At 41.4% G+C, this 15,618-nt stretch overlaps 1 protein-coding gene across 1 annotated transcript in view; it reads right to left on the reverse strand.

Moving 5' to 3' along the window:
* Positions 1-12,416, reverse strand: part of LOC146548401 (histone-arginine methyltransferase CARM1-like) — a 22,251-nt gene extending 9,835 nt beyond the window's left edge. The window contains exons 1-12 of the mRNA XM_085265055.1: positions 12,334-12,416; positions 10,567-10,693; positions 9,632-9,760; positions 9,390-9,544; positions 9,214-9,318; positions 8,821-8,931; positions 7,204-7,381; positions 6,591-6,681; positions 4,151-4,232; positions 1,061-1,146; positions 463-552; positions 56-232 (exon numbers count right to left, since the gene is read on the reverse strand). Of these exons, the coding sequence (XP_085121181.1) occupies positions 56-232; positions 463-552; positions 1,061-1,146; positions 4,151-4,232; positions 6,591-6,681; positions 7,204-7,381; positions 8,821-8,931; positions 9,214-9,318; positions 9,390-9,544; positions 9,632-9,760; positions 10,567-10,693; positions 12,334-12,396 (1,394 nt within the window). The 5' untranslated portion in view covers positions 12,397-12,416. The remainder of the gene's footprint in view (positions 1-55; positions 233-462; positions 553-1,060; positions 1,147-4,150; positions 4,233-6,590; positions 6,682-7,203; positions 7,382-8,820; positions 8,932-9,213; positions 9,319-9,389; positions 9,545-9,631; positions 9,761-10,566; positions 10,694-12,333) is intronic.
* Between the last annotated feature and the right edge of the window lie 3,202 nt (positions 12,417-15,618).

A 15,618-nucleotide genomic window follows, 5' to 3' on the forward strand; every position in this document is an offset into this window, starting at 1 on the left:
AGCACCTGTGGAACTAAAGCAGGGTATTAAAGCTCCTTTGCTTTTCCCTCTTTGCCCTATTGATAATGCAGTCCTATGGACAGCACAGCTGTACCTGTTGTTAGCAGCCAGTTGGACTGTCCCAGACAAAGTCTGTCCAAGCTTGGCAAAGAGCGGCGTCTGAAGTAGACATCTGACCTGGAACCAGCGGGTCAGAGGCTCTGTGGGAGCAGTGGAGAACCATACTGTGGCCCTACAAAGAGAGTGAGAGAGATCACCTCCATACTGAACGGCTTCAGGTGAATATACCTATTGAGGGGGACATGGCTTAATATTTTGTTTGTCAGATCAAAATTTTCTGTGTGCTTGAATAATCAAAGTTTTTCTGTTGCTATAACATATTTTCGTTCCATGCATCCTTCCATTTGGTCTGCATTGAAAATCCTTCATTAAATCTTAGAAAGAAAGCATTGGATTACTTACTTGGATCCCAGGTAGGCCACATCAAACCAGAAGGCAAGTCCATGGATCAGACCAGACTGGAGCAGAGTAAACACAAAGGGAATCTCTATTCTGTAAACACAGATTTTGTTTTTCAATTTTCATCAAATAGTTAAAAACATTATAAGAAAAGTGTTGCACACAAAGGTTTTGGCATCCAGTGTTCGTTAATATGTCATTAACTTGTGTTTTTCTCAAACTGTTTGGACTATCTAGCATCACCTTACTTTCCAACCAGAAAAAGTAAAACATTAAGTAGTAACATATGTAAAGTATAATAAAGTATTAAATCATAAAGTAAGTCAATAATTCAACTTTGAACATTAAAAAAATGAAATGGCAAAGCTATCATTTATAGCACACTATAACAAAACCAACAGGAATTCTTAGAGTTAACTGATGTACGCTGTGTTTTTACTCAGGTGTGACTCGTTTATTTATATAACCACTCATCTGTTTTCTGCCTATAAGTACATTCCAGTCACATCTTAAATCATCAATAATGTGACATAATCACTGCATAGATGAGGTGTAGATACAATGTTTCTGATCAGGCAACAAATATGATTCAGTGTATAACCTGAGTAAATCCTCTTCTTTAGCTTCCATGAAATTGATGCAGTGCTTGACAGACCTGGCCATCAGGATATGAACATCAAATGTGTCCTGGAACAAACGTTTAAATTTATTACAAGCTTTTGATAAGAGTATAGAATTTAGGAGGAAAAAGAAACTGCGAAAGCAACAATGCCAATTATCACACAGAGTGATGACAAATTAAAAGAGCACACATTAAAAAATGTCACAGTAAGTGTTCGTCCACAGCGGCTCCAGGGCTCCTTTGCACTGATTCTCTTTGTCCCTTTAGGCTGGAACTTGAACTTCTGGCTCTGTGGACGCATTCGTCCAAAAGACATTTCCTTGTTTTCCTGTTTTGATGTCATGCACAGAGAGTGCTCAGTTGTGTTGAGGAACATATTATTCATGGTCCTGGGTGAGTTCACGCAGCATTTTGCATCACTTTGATGTTTTTGTTTTAAATAGAAAAGCTTATTGTGGTTGCTGCTTTGTGTAATGTTTATAATAACTTCAGGAAGTCCTTAGTGTATTTAGTTCTCAGTTCCTAGTTTCCTTAGCTTTATTCCTTGTTTTGTGTCCTTCCTTCTGGTGACAGTTCTCTTGTATTAAGTTTATGAATATGTGTTTTCCCTCTTCAGTTTTCACTCCTCCTGCTTTATTTTGTGTTTGTTTTGTGTACCTTGCCTTCAGCTCCCTTTGTCAGACCGCCAGTTTACCTTCCCCTCATGCAATGTTGCCTCTAATGTTTCACGTGTCTGAACGAACACACAAACTCCCTGAGCGTCTCTTGGACCACTGTGAGCAACAGCAGACGTGTGCACTGTGGTCACGCCAGCATCCGATCCATCCAAGTCACATGTTTATTAAAGTAATCAAATTACAGCATTTATGTTAGACGACTTCTAATTAACTGCTTTATCCCACTTACAATGAAAATTTAAAAGAATCTTGTTCATGACCTGTAGCATGTTAACACTGTTGGAAGTAAAAATAACTTCAACTCCAATTTTGAAAACACAACTTTCTTTTTTAAATAAAGCTCTGACTGTATTATGAGTCTGTGGTCTGGGAGAGAGTCTGTAACTCTGTATGCAAATACAGTAAATAATGACCAATGTTGGGTAATTAACTATATAGTTACTTCTTCAAAAAAGTAACTGAGTTTTGCAAACAACAAAGTTTTGCAGCTGTTTACCTAAAAATGCAGCCAAGGTGTTTTTAAACAAACATTTCAAACTATTTACAGAACAATCAGCTGTTCTGCATCAAATCTGATGCCACACAAATTATTTGTGTCGCTCCAAAAATAATTTGTGTCCACTATGAGATGAAGGAGAACAACAGCCTGATACCTGCAGGCCTGACAGCAGCAGATGTGTCACTGCTGTAACACCTGTAACACTCAGCAGTCGCCTCATTGTTCTGACACACACAACAACACTATTGACTACACTACACACTAACTACACACTGACTACACACTAACTACACACTAATTACACAAGATTTGTGCTAAACGTCGCAAATCTCTCACATCTCAAACACGCCGTCACTCCTAAAACTTCCCCCTCCCTAAACAACTAAAGGCCATGTTGCCATATAATTTTTTGATTGGTCCACATGGTACATTTTTCCACCAATAGGAAAGGCTGGGAGTTTTGTTTTTGCTCACAGGCTTTCGAGCGTTTTCCTTATAAAACGCCGTTTTTACCGTTTCTTCCTGCAGTAAATATAAACAACGACAGTATTCAGGAAGAAAAACAAACATTGCAGATATTTTATCATAACTCTGGTTTTACGTGGCCGATCAACACAATTTAAAAACTGGTATAAAGTCCACACTTTCCCGTCAGTTGTTCGTCTGTCCTGCTCACATCTCCAATGGTTGGACACGTTGTCATTAACGTGGCTTCACTCCACATCAGCCGCTTTGCTAAAACACCGGTGTCGGCACATAAGGACGCTGTCAGAGCCTGTCAGCGACGTTGATTAGCTGCATATATACGAATGTGAATCACATCATTGGCTGGACTGTGGGATAAGGTGGCATCGTTCTGATCCCATACGGGAGCAGCCAGTCACTGACTCACACTGCAGAACTGAATTGTTAAAGTATTTATTTTAATTTCAATTCAGGTTAGATTTTTCATCTGTGCGCAGAGACCGTGCCTGCAATTGTGCTGGACTCCACAATTCTGACAATATTATGTACATCATTTTGATCAAAACCATCCAATGAGCCCTCAATAAAACAGCTTTATCTTTTGTTTTTATCATAACATGACGAGGAAGACAATCAAAACAACTGGGAACTGTTCTGCAGTCAATTGAAAAAACTAATCACATGTTCCCGGTCATGCTGACCACATTATTCCCTGCCTGGTTTAGACTGTTCAGTAAAACTCATGATGGTCTCTGGGTTCAAGCCAATGACCCATCTGTGAGAACAATTTTCATTGCTAAAAGTGGAGTCAGTTTAACACAGAATTTGGCATTGATGACCATACAACCCTGAGCATGATTGATCTTGTCCAAACTCAAATGCTAAATACGATCAGGCCTGGTTAGTACTCGAATCGAAAAGTACTTTGATGCCATGATCCAACCGCCATAGGCAGAATCTGGACTCAGTGCTCATGGACTGTCTCTGACACCTCCCATTATATGAAACTTCACCTTCAATTTAGAGATGGTACTAGGCCTCACTTGAAACAGTGCTGCTACTTGATTTTGCAGAAGACCAAATTGTAGTTGCCAGATCAGCCAAATGTGTCATGCTTGGATAAGATATCTATTGACTGTTGAAACGGGGTCCATGCTAACAGGTCCTGATAATCAGGCACCAGTCAGCCACCTGATCATCAGCTCTACCAGAAGCTCAAAACAAGAGTCAATCATACAACAAGCTGACTGGAAATGGTAGCGCAGATTTGGCACGTTTTTCATGGGTGCAACCCACTAATACATTTTCCTTACAAATGTGGCACCATCTAAGATCACAAATATCCTTAGTTTTTGTGCTGAGTTTAATGTTCATTACACATTTTCTATTCATCTACATGTATGTTTTGTATCATACAGTGCACCATACCACTATAGGCTGCCTGAATAACTCTTCCACCGCAGCATTGTGAAGAGCACTCAGGTTCACGCCATAGAAGCTCCTCTGCTGCCTGAAGGGAAACATGTAAAGAGCAGAGATCAAGTTATTTGCAGTCGACCGATTGGCACAACTGGTGGTTAACACCGTACCTGTAATTTTACCCCTCAGTTTCTAAATGCGCTCAGATTGCAACTTAATTAGTCTGAGCAAAATATTTAACAATAGCTTATATATACTGTGGTGTGAAAAAATGTTTGCCCTCTTCCTTTTTTCCCATTTAGATAAAACATAACAAAAGTAAACACAACATGCAGTTTGTGAATGAAGGTGTAAAACAATCTGCATCTACAACCTACAAAAGTAATTACCCCCCCTAAACCTAACGAGTGGTTGGGCCACGCTTAGCACCAACAACAGTAGTCAGATGTTTGTCATAACTGGCAATGAGTGTTTTAGAGTGGAATTTAGACCCACTCATCTTTGCAGAATTGTTGTAATTCAGCCACGCTGCAGGGTATTTTTAAGGTCGTGCCACAGCATGTCAGTCGGATTCAGGTCAGGATTTTGGATGGATGAAGAAAAACAAAATGAAGACTTTGGAGGGGTCTAGTCAGAGGTGGACTTGCTGATGTGTTTGGATCGTTATCCTGCTGTAGAGCTCAGGGTGACGAGCAGATGGTCGGACATTCTCCTTCAGGATGTTCTGGTAGACATTCATGGTTCCGTTTACCACGGCCAGTCTTCCAGGTCTCGCGGCAGCAAAACCTCCCCAGACCAGACCCCCAGGGCCATGAAGGTTTTGATTTTTTTTCCCCTTAATAATAAACGCCTTCATTTTGTGTTCACTTGTGTTAACTTTGTCTAATATTTAAGTTTGTTGGATCAGAAATGTGTATGAGAAATACACAACCCCCACCCCCCAAAAAACAGGAAATCATGCAGAACTTCAGAGAATAATTAATGTTATTGTAAATGTGATTACAAAGATTAAAATTGTCAAATGTCTTTCTTCTACTGCTGAAAAGTGAGGGAAGTAGAAACTGATGGAAAACGTTTACAGTTTACATTCATTCCTCAGTACCGACGGAGCCTGACCTGCACATAGTGGTAAAGCAGTGAGGGGAAGAGAGCATAGCAGCACTCACATACACACACATGGTGGCATGCATGCATGCACATGCAAACTCCAAAACAGAGGTGGTATTGTTTGCAGGCTGAACACGTCAAAGGCATGGAAGCGATCATCACCAGAGCTGTATTTTAAACGAAGTCAGAAGTCTTAAAAACATGTTCTGTGAACTGGCCAAAGCATGCTGGCACATACGAGCGGTGATCAGGCCTGAGAGCCCAGTAATTAGGGCTGTATCCACATGAGTCAGGTGCTCAGAGTCCCCTGTATGACCTCTGGTCTAGTATGCATGCCGTTTTCCACTTTGTCCAACGTCACATCAAACAAATGAATGACAAATGTTATAAAAACAAGAAAGGCATGCTGTCTCATCATAAAAGTTCTTTCTGTTCCTTTTTTGTTGTGTTTCTTCAAAGTATATTTCTCCCTGTGTTAACATGAAATGATGGGTCCAGGTGATCAGAAATATTCCTGCCTTAGCTTAAAAATCAGAAGGTCAAGACTAGGGTCCAGTTGTGTTTCAGAGAATAAGGTTTAAATACTATTTTGAGAAAACGATTCTATTTGGGAATTTGTGCTAATATGCAGATTACAGTTGTTGTTTCAAGATAAACTGCCATGGATACTACACCCTCACGCCTTATGTAGATGATTAGCCGTCTTGTGATAGAACATATGTCCTTTATTGCACGAGGGTGGAACCGTTGATAACCTTGCATCTGTGCATCACCAGCCATTTCAATTTGTACAAATCCACTCGTCCTATTTGTGAGGTTGACCAAATGGAGCTTTTTGCACCATCTGATTAACCACACTGTGTCTCTGTGCAAAAAGATCATTTCCTTCCTTGCTACTAAAACCGATTTCACTCACTCAGAGGGTACAGCAATATTACTTTCTATGTGTTATTTAGATTTTTTTTGTGTGCCTTGCATTTGGTTTTACTTCCCCTTCTGTCTCGTTGGTCCGGTTCAGTTCACCAGTGCATTGTTTTCCCAGCTGAGTTGCTTCTCTCTAATCACCTCCTGTGCATATTTAAGCCCTCAGTTTGACATGTTTTTCCCTCGTTTGCACCCTACTATATGTCCCGTACCTCTTCAGCTTCTGACTTTTTCCTGCTTTCTTTATGGACTTCGACTGATACAAAAAAACCCAAATCCATTTTGGTTTGTATGAGTCAGGACTGGACTAAATGTTTCACAGCCTGACTGTCAAACGCGCGAGATATAAAAAGGAGCCAGTGTGTTCGTGTCCCCGGGAATAGAGTTATGTCTGTGCATCTGTGCGTGAGTGACAGACCAGAAATTGGCCCGTGCGTAGTGCTCAAAGTACAGCTGGTCATCACTGAAAGGAGCCACGTGAATGTCTCCATAGGAGGGAAACATCACACCTGGAAATTGAGAGAAGTGGATAATAATAGAAAGGCAGAGAAAATGAATAAGTGAAAGACAAAAACGCTAACAGAGGAAGATATAGTCGCTCCTGTTCCACTGCAGAATGTGGGGGCAGGCTCAAGGTGCAGTTTCATAAAACTGCTTCAGCCAATGAGCTGCTGTCACCATAAAATCGAACCAAACCTCGTCAGCAGAGGAAATCAAGATTTCACTGCATTGCTGTTTATTACTTCCACCAATAGAGTGACAGCAGCAGTTTTCATTTGTTATTCCTCTCACGTAAAGAAAATGCACCGAGCTGAAGAGCTGAACTAATCAGTCCAGCCCTGCTCAGTACTTTTTGAGGTGCCACTTGGAACAAAGTACCTTCTTACTCAGAACAAAGAGAATTCCTGCAGTTGGAACTCAATTAAAAGGTGTTCTTTTTCTCAGTGTTTTTAATCACATCCATAGTGGCTTATACAAATGATGCCTCGTTACATTAAAACATAGTTTAACCTCAATATCTGGATTCCTACCATTGGGTTTGAGCCATCTCCTGGCAAACAAGAAGTTCTCCATGAGCCTTTCGTTAACTAACATATAACCCATGGGCTCAGAGATGATGACATCCACCATGTCAGGAAGATTGACCTGCTCCATCTCCCCCTCAAAGACCCTGATGTGCTCAGAGAGACGGTTATCCTCCACCAGGATCTGAACAGGAGACAGAAAATATCTCCTGCGTTAAACAACTCACTGTAAGACTGCACGACTATTAAAGAATATTAACTTCACTCCATAGCACCAGGACACTGTCTCACATACTATACTGTACTGTGCAACACTCTGGAAACATGTTAGCAGACGTTCCTATTTTGTCTTATGTTTGTATCCCAGTCATTATCAATCTGTTTCATAATAAGTAATCATTTTAGCCATTGTGAACCCCACTTTTTAGAGAAGTTTGTCTCCAAATAAACTTTCATGTTTATGAGAAATAGTTTTCTCAAGTTTTTAACAGGACTTTAGCTAGGGTTTATTAAACTCATTTGACTCAGGAATGGACTTTTGTAGTCTAAAGCCTGCAGTACTAAAGTACTTTAGCCTACAAGCTACAGTTGCTTGTGTGGCAAGATCTGAAAACTGCTGTTCACAAACGCTGCCCATCTAATCTGACTGAGCTGGAGCTGTTCTGCAAAGAAGAATGGGCAAAGATTTCAGTCTGTAGATGTGCAAAGCTGGTAGAGACAGACCCGAAAAGTCTGGCAGCTGGAACTGCAGCAAAAGCTGGTTCTACAAAGTATTGACTCAGGGGCTGAATAATTACGCACACCCCACTTTGCAGTTATTTATTTGTAAAACATGTTTGGAGTCATGTCTGATGTTCGTTCCACTTCTCACGTGTGCACCACTTTGTGTTGGTCTTTCACCTGGAATTATAATAAAACTGATTCATGTTTGTGGCTGTAATGTGACAAAATGTGGGAAAGTTCAAGGGGGCCGAATACTTTTGCAAACCACTGTACATGCCAATATGTAATTACCAGTCCACCTAACACGAATGTCTTCTAACTGTGGTAGGATGGCAGAATATTTGGAGCAAATCCATGCAGACACAAAGGAAGAATGCACACACAGAAAGTCTCCTGTTGTTAAAGTTTGCATTACTTATTTAACCCAAAGAGTTTTTACAAATAGCTGTTCCTGTCTGTGTTTAAAAAGCACTTTTGCATGACAGTAGTATTGTTTCAGTTACGAATGTATCATTTCCAGCACTGGTGTAAGTCTGTACTGTGTGCTTCAGCTTTCTGCAGCCCCTATCCTACTAAACTCTTGGCCACATGTTGAAGCAATCCATTAACTCCTGAGAATGCCACGCTCTGCATCTCATGTATGTGCCCTATGTGCTTGCACGCATGACTCTGGTCTCACTTAAGACTTTATCAAAGCCAAAATGCATGTAGACTGTAATCCAGGCCCTTCATGTCTTTAGCTCTTACACACCAAAACTTCAAATTATGCTTGTAGGTTAGTTAGAGAATGCTAAACAATGGCTTCATTATTGCAAGAAAGGTTTTCAAATATAAACAAAGAGTTAAACCTGCACAGTTAAGGAAAACAATATAAACGGTAAAAGAATGAACCACGCTGACCTGTGTATACTTGGCCATAGGGCTGGACTCAACAGCATACACTCTGGCAGCCCCTGCCTGCACTGCAAAAAAAGACAGAATACCAGAACCACAGCCCACATCCAGAACCACCTACAGAGACAAGAAAGCATGCAGACGCCAAGTCAAACTTCCCATAGAATAAAGACAAAGTGAAAACCTCAGACCAAAAGTGAAAAGGAAAAGAACTGAAAGTGTCACAAAGCAAAAACTGTAGACAGCTTTTCAGCAAGAGCACAAGCTTTTATATGGAAAACAATAAGAAACCAGGAAATGGGAAAACACGTTTCACAGCAGTGAAATAGGTAAACTGTACAGACCTTATAGACATAATTAAGGAACGTGCTATAACACTATCCATTCATAGAAGTGCACCTTGTCTCTGAAGTCAGCCTCATTGACTAAAATGGCTTTCTGATAGGTGGCGTTCCTCAAGTAGTCCTGAAGCAGGCTCTGCTGCTGGGTCAGACAGCTGTGGAACTGCAAACACGCAGAAGCATTAAACCATGTTCGAGTGTCAAATTTAAGGTTCGAATTCTTGGTTCGCTTACCTGGTAGCACTGTGCAGGGTTCTTTTCAATCCTTCTGTTAAACATTGTTGGTCCTCTCTCTGCATCCTTATTGCCTCCCTGATGTACTTCAATCCAACCTTTCCCCTTCTCTTCATTTTCCTCGGTCTTCAGTAATCTCTGGAAGTTCTGCATATCTAAAGAGTCAAAGACAAGTTTCTTTCAGCAGTCTACAAATCAGAACTTCTCATGGTAGGAATTATTATAGAATATACTCTACAAACCAGCTGGAGTTTTGAATTGCAGCAGAAGACTGAAGTTGTTGTTGTTGGTGACTAAGAAGGACTGACCTCCGACCTGGCAGCAGTCCATCTCCTTGGAAACAGTGAACTGGAAAACCAATGCTTCGTTGGCTGTAAACACGTTCCACACATAAAGAGGACACTTAAAAACAGTAAGATTTGTATCCACAGAGTTTTTAAGTGCCAAACGTCACCGAGATCAGCAGCTGTGAGTCATTTAAAGAACACGTCATAGCAACTGCATTGACACCAGACATGGTGCAGTATTCAGCTTCTTCAGATCATGACACCTCCCCTCTGGGACTGTACAGAAGCAGGGGCGACCTCGTGAATCAGTACCAGAGGGGAGGATGGAAGTCAACTGACTAATGTGTGGCGCAAGGTTTTGCTGGCCATTCACTGTACAAGGTCTGTGCTGGTCTTGCCTTTTCACTTGTTCACCATGAAGGCTGCTGTAAGGGCTTCTAGGTGACTCGGGATTAGGAAGAATGATTCATTAGATGAAAGCCGGAGTATGAGCAACACTGGCTGGGCCACCTACGTGAGCTTGAAAGACCCCAAAACCCATAAAGACCTCAGAAACATCACTGAGGAAAACTAAATACAAGACAGAGCGACGTATTTCCATGAAAACTTTACTTAAACAAAAAACATAAACTGCTAATGCTACCCACTCACATGCAAAGTGTTACAGCCAACGTGTGACCCACTGGGACACAAACTTCCATACAAGAGCAGTAAAGTTAGGTCAGAACTAACCACCTTCTATTGCCAGATGATATTCACTATAAATACATATATACATACTTTCAATTACTAACTGGCTTTCTGTTATTACTGCCGCTAACCACTGGTCTAAGCAAACATAGTGTGTTTGTATAGTTGTGTATGTGTTTTGCTTTTCCTTGCGTACTTACCATCCTGCACAGTTACCTGCTGAGCTTCCTGTCCTGTGGTGAGATGAAGAGTGAGTTCTTGGTCGTTTCTCTGTCCGCACACATTCATATGCTGGCCTCTGCTCACCTCTCCTTGAACCTGCTCCTCCTTCAGAAGCCAACCACAGCAAAGTGTTCAGCTCTGTCTTCCAAATCTTAAGTTTGCCTACAAGCGAACTGCATTATGTATAACTGCATTATTAGTTATGGAGCAGAATTTGCTAACTGCAGAGAAAAAACAATACCTATCTTGCACGGACAAAACTATATAAAGTTTTTGCTTTTGTTCACTGGATAAATTCTCAACACAGCAATTTCAGTGATGGGAAATGTCATGGTGGGAATTTCCACTTTCAAATTGAAGGCTGAGCTGGTCGTTCTGATGCTACTGACTTGGCCAATGCAATCCCTACAGTGAAGCATGGTGGTGCGGCATCATACTGTGGGAATGTTTGTTTTTGCTGCAAAAACAGGGAAGACTCGTCAGTGAGTGGTCCAGCCAGAACCCAGGCTTCAGTCAAATGTTCATGTGATGCCAGAGCTACAGGGACACGCCCAAAACGTACTGCAGTCCTTTGCCCTCCAGCCATCCTTTGAACAGTTTTGGGTTTAACTTGACCAAAATTCCAGATAGCTGCTGTGCTATGCACTAATTGGGCGATCGTGGCTCAAGAGTTGGGAGTTCGCCTTGTAATCGGAAGGTTGCCGGTTCGAGCCCCGACAGTCTCGGTCGTTGTGTCCTTGGGCAAGACACTTCACCCGTTGCCTACTGGTGGTGGTCAGAGGGCCCGGTGGCGCCAGTGTCCGGCAGCCTCGCCTCTGTCAGTGCGCCCCAGGGTGGCTGTGGCTACAATGTAGCTTCATCACCAGTGTGCGAATGGGTGGATGACTGGATATGTAAAGCGCTTTGGGGTCCTTAGGGACTAGTAAAGCGCTATATAAATACAGGCCATTTAATCAGCCTTTATTGATAGCTACCAGAATTTCCCACGTGTGGGACTAATAAAGGTTATCTTATCTTATCTTATCTTATCTTATGGCGTCGATCATGGCACTAACATGTGAACACGCCTCTCCTAACCCGGCCTTACAGCCCATATTGCACCAACCCCTGCTTCTCCACAGTAACACAGGCTGCCAGGCTCATTTAAACTGTAGGAATGATTTACCTGACACCGGGAAAAATACTCTGTCGACCTTACTGTTATAAAGCGACATTAATATGACAAATTAACACTACTGGAATTTTCAGGCCCTATACTGTAAATGTTCAAGTCAACAGGATGTAAGACTTATGTGCATCTGTTAGTTTAACCTTGCTTTAACAATGAACAGTTTCTTCTTCTTCAGCCTAACTGCAAAAAGGTGACAAAGCCTCTGCTGACTTTTACAGATGACTGTAGACACAAATACTTCGACGACTCTCCAGACCTCCTTTGTACATACTGATGAGGATTTGAACCAAAACTTTCACTGATTTTCATTTCAGTTCTTGTGTAATTGTTCTTCTTAACAGCTCAATAATAAATAAAAAGGCATGTTTTTTAGAATTATACACAGCTGATCCTACGTTCTCAACAGCAGCAGCCTGTTTGCTTTCACTTCCACAGCAACAGCATTCATGCAGAATTACAGCTACAGTAGCCAATGCCAGTGCATGCAAAACACTTTATTGGAGGTGAAAGAGTGCACCTCTGTCACCTCCAATATCACCTCTTTATGTGTATCCACGCATGCTTCAGCTCTCACCTTTTCCTGCAGAGTGAAGACCCTGACAGAGAAAGCCAGTGAATGATCACTTCTCGTCTCCATTTTTCAGTGTAAAAGGAAGCTGCTCTTTGGAAAGAGAGAAAAAGGGAGGAGGAGGCACAGAAGGAATGGAAGAAAGAGGGAGGAGGGATGAATGCAGGGAGTCCAGCAGGGAAAATAAATTACGTAGAAATCCAGAACTAACCAACTAACATAACATCGGAGCAGTAGCCTCGCTGGCTCAGTTGTACATTGTGGTATAGCTCCCAAAGAAAAAACGAAAGTCTGCATTTAGTATTCCAGAAGTAACTTACTGGAATACTGGAATACTGCATTCAGTATTCCAGTATCAATCGTGTATTGTAACGTCGAGGTGTTAGATCAGCGTTTCAGTCTCAGTACAGCTACACCCTGCAGCTGAGCTGGAGCACAAACAGTGTTTCAAAGAGAAGAATTGTTTTCTCACACTGGTGTTAACATTAGGTCAGTGGAACTTTACATTATCGACAGGTTCAGAAGTGGATTATTTGCTGTTTGTTCTTGTATTTGGATCGATACTTGATACGTTTAAGATTTGGACAAACGCGCACTGAAAGTGTATTTGTGCTCTGCTCTTTAAAATTCTGTTGACATGAATCATTACTGTTGCATCTTTATAAAACAAACAAATATGATTTATGGTGACTTGACAATAGTGAAAATAGTCTTCTTACATTTTTAAATTAATCAAATAAACTGTTAAAACTCTTTATTAGTATGATTAAAATTATTATGTTGATGTGTTTGTGACATTTTCATTGACTAATCACAGTGTAAGTAAATCCTGGTCTTCTCACTCAGAGTACAAATGTTGGTGTAAAACTACTCTCTGGGACCTGATAGTTTTATAATTTATCGTGAGCAGATGTAGTTTTTTTTACAGTGCTTGCAAAGAATAAACTATTTAATTAATTAGCCCAGTGTCATTTGGGGACGATATAAACCATTAAAATCTTGATACTTGCACAATATCAACAATATCCAAAGACCTTACTCTGAAACACCAAAGGTTTTGTACAGAAGTTACTCAGACATGTTCAATTCACTTCAATTCAATTTACACAGTGCCAAATCACAACAACAGTCACCTCAAGGCGCTTTATATTGTAAGGTAGATCCTACATTAATAGATACAGAGAAAAACCCAACAATCATATGACCCCCTGTGAGCAGCACTTTGGTGACAGTGGGAAGGAAAAACTCCCTTTTAACAGGAAGAAACCTCCAGCAGAACCAGGCTCAGGGAGGGGCGGGGCCATCTGCTGTGATTGGTTGGGGTGAGAGAAGGAAGACAGGATAAAGACATGCTGTGGAAGAGAGACAGAGGTTAATAACAGATATGATTCAATGCAGAGAGGTCTGTTAACACATAGTGAGTGAAGAAAGGCGACTGGAAAGGAAAGAGCCAGTGCATCATGGGAATCCCCGGCAGCCTACGTCTATTGCAGCATAACTAAGGGAGGATTCAGGGTCACCTGGTCCAGCCCTAACTATATGCTTTAGCAAAAAGGAAAGTTTGAAGCCTAATCTTAAAAGTAGAGATAGTGTCTGTCTCCTGAATCCAAACTGGAAGCTGGTTCCACAGAAGAGGGGCCTGAAAACTGAAGGCTCTGCCTCCCATTCTACTTTTAAATACTCTAGGAACAACAAGTAGGCCTGCAGTGTGAGAGCGAAGTGCTCTAATAGGATGATGTGGTACATGTGATTTCACATATTTGACAGATATTTTCCAGAAGCGTTTTGAATTCATCTATACAGCCTCTCTGGATTTCCGGTTCGTGAACAGACTACACCCTCTCAAACTAGGCCACACACTGTGTTGCCATCAGGTGTTCGATTTTAATCTGAATATAACTGATGCCTGCTTATCAGACAGCTTCCCTGTCATTTGTATGCACTGCTCCATGTTTCCTGTATCTAACACTGAATTGGACACATTACGCTGATCAGGTTGTATTAATTCCTCTACTGCTAAGAATTTTGGTGAGGCTTTTGAAAGCACCTGCCTCCAGCTCCCTCGCCTTATCAACTTATTTAGCACCACTTGCGCCACAGTTATCGAAACCATTGCTCCGTATAAACTGAGTAAACCCAGGCCTAAAAAGTCACCCTGGATCAGTGACACTGCTGGAGCTCTCAGGACAGATTGTATAAAACCAGAGAGACAGTGAAGGAGGAGCAAGTTTCAAGCTCTGTTTTTAATTTTGTAAAATAACCCAGAAGAAATCTGTAAATCTGCTGTTGTAAATATTTCTTTTACAAAATCACAAAAACCTCCAATAATCCCATTATGAGGATTTTGTTCTCCACCACCAACTCTGTTATCTCCTCCAGTGCCTTTTTAGGATGCCTCTGCTAGTAAAGTTCAGAATATTAGGAGTAGTATTACTACCTCCCCTCACATTTTAACTGATTCTTTCTTCTGATCTGTTTTCAAACCACACTATCCCATCCTTCTTTCATTAAATCCACAACCCATCCACTAGACACTGGTCCAAGCATTCTCTCAATCATCAACAGTTCTGTCTTTCAGTACTGGTTCAGCTCTCTTCAAGCAGGCAGTTGGACCTCTGATGAAGAACAATAACCTAGAACCCACCTTACCAAAAAACTACTGACCAACCTACAAACTTCCAATCCTCTCAAAAGTCTCAAAAGGTGAGTTTCGGATAGTGACGGCCAAATGACACTTTCTGAAGCACTGAAGCTTGTATTGAAAAAGGTTCATTGATCAAAGCTTTTCAATACAGTCTTTGGTGACATCTGGTGGCCAGAAATATGAAGAGCAGCTTGAATCTACAAATTAAAAGGAACTGCTTCATTATGATTGCCCACTCTACCAAGTTTCTGCCCACCAGCTTCAGTTTAACATCATGTGACATATCCATGCTGTGTTCTTCCTTTTCTTGTCACTTCTTTTTATGACACATGAAGCTTCAACTTCAAACAGACCATCATTAGTATCAAGGCAACCTGCAGCATAGAATAGAAACCACAACGGTCTTGTACAACGCCTGCACTTCAGTGCTGGTGTCAGCGGCACAGCACTACACTGGCTCACCTCATACCTCAACAACAGATTCGTCTCTGTCAGCAGTGCAAACTATTCTTCTTCGATAGCGGCACTGCCACCGTCACACTGCCACCACCATATTTTAATGTTGTTGTTGTTGGTGCTCAGTCTCTTTCTCATGAACACTGACCTTAATTGGCACAGATGAGGCCTGCGGTTCTTGGGATGTTGTT

The sequence above is a fragment of the Mchenga conophoros genome, linkage group LG23 (assembly GCF_057382185.1).
Source record: "Mchenga conophoros isolate Kocher_MC1m ecotype Shallow Benthic linkage group LG23, M_conophoros_male_GT1.1, whole genome shotgun sequence".
Lineage (NCBI taxonomy): Eukaryota > Metazoa > Chordata > Actinopteri > Cichliformes > Cichlidae > Mchenga > Mchenga conophoros.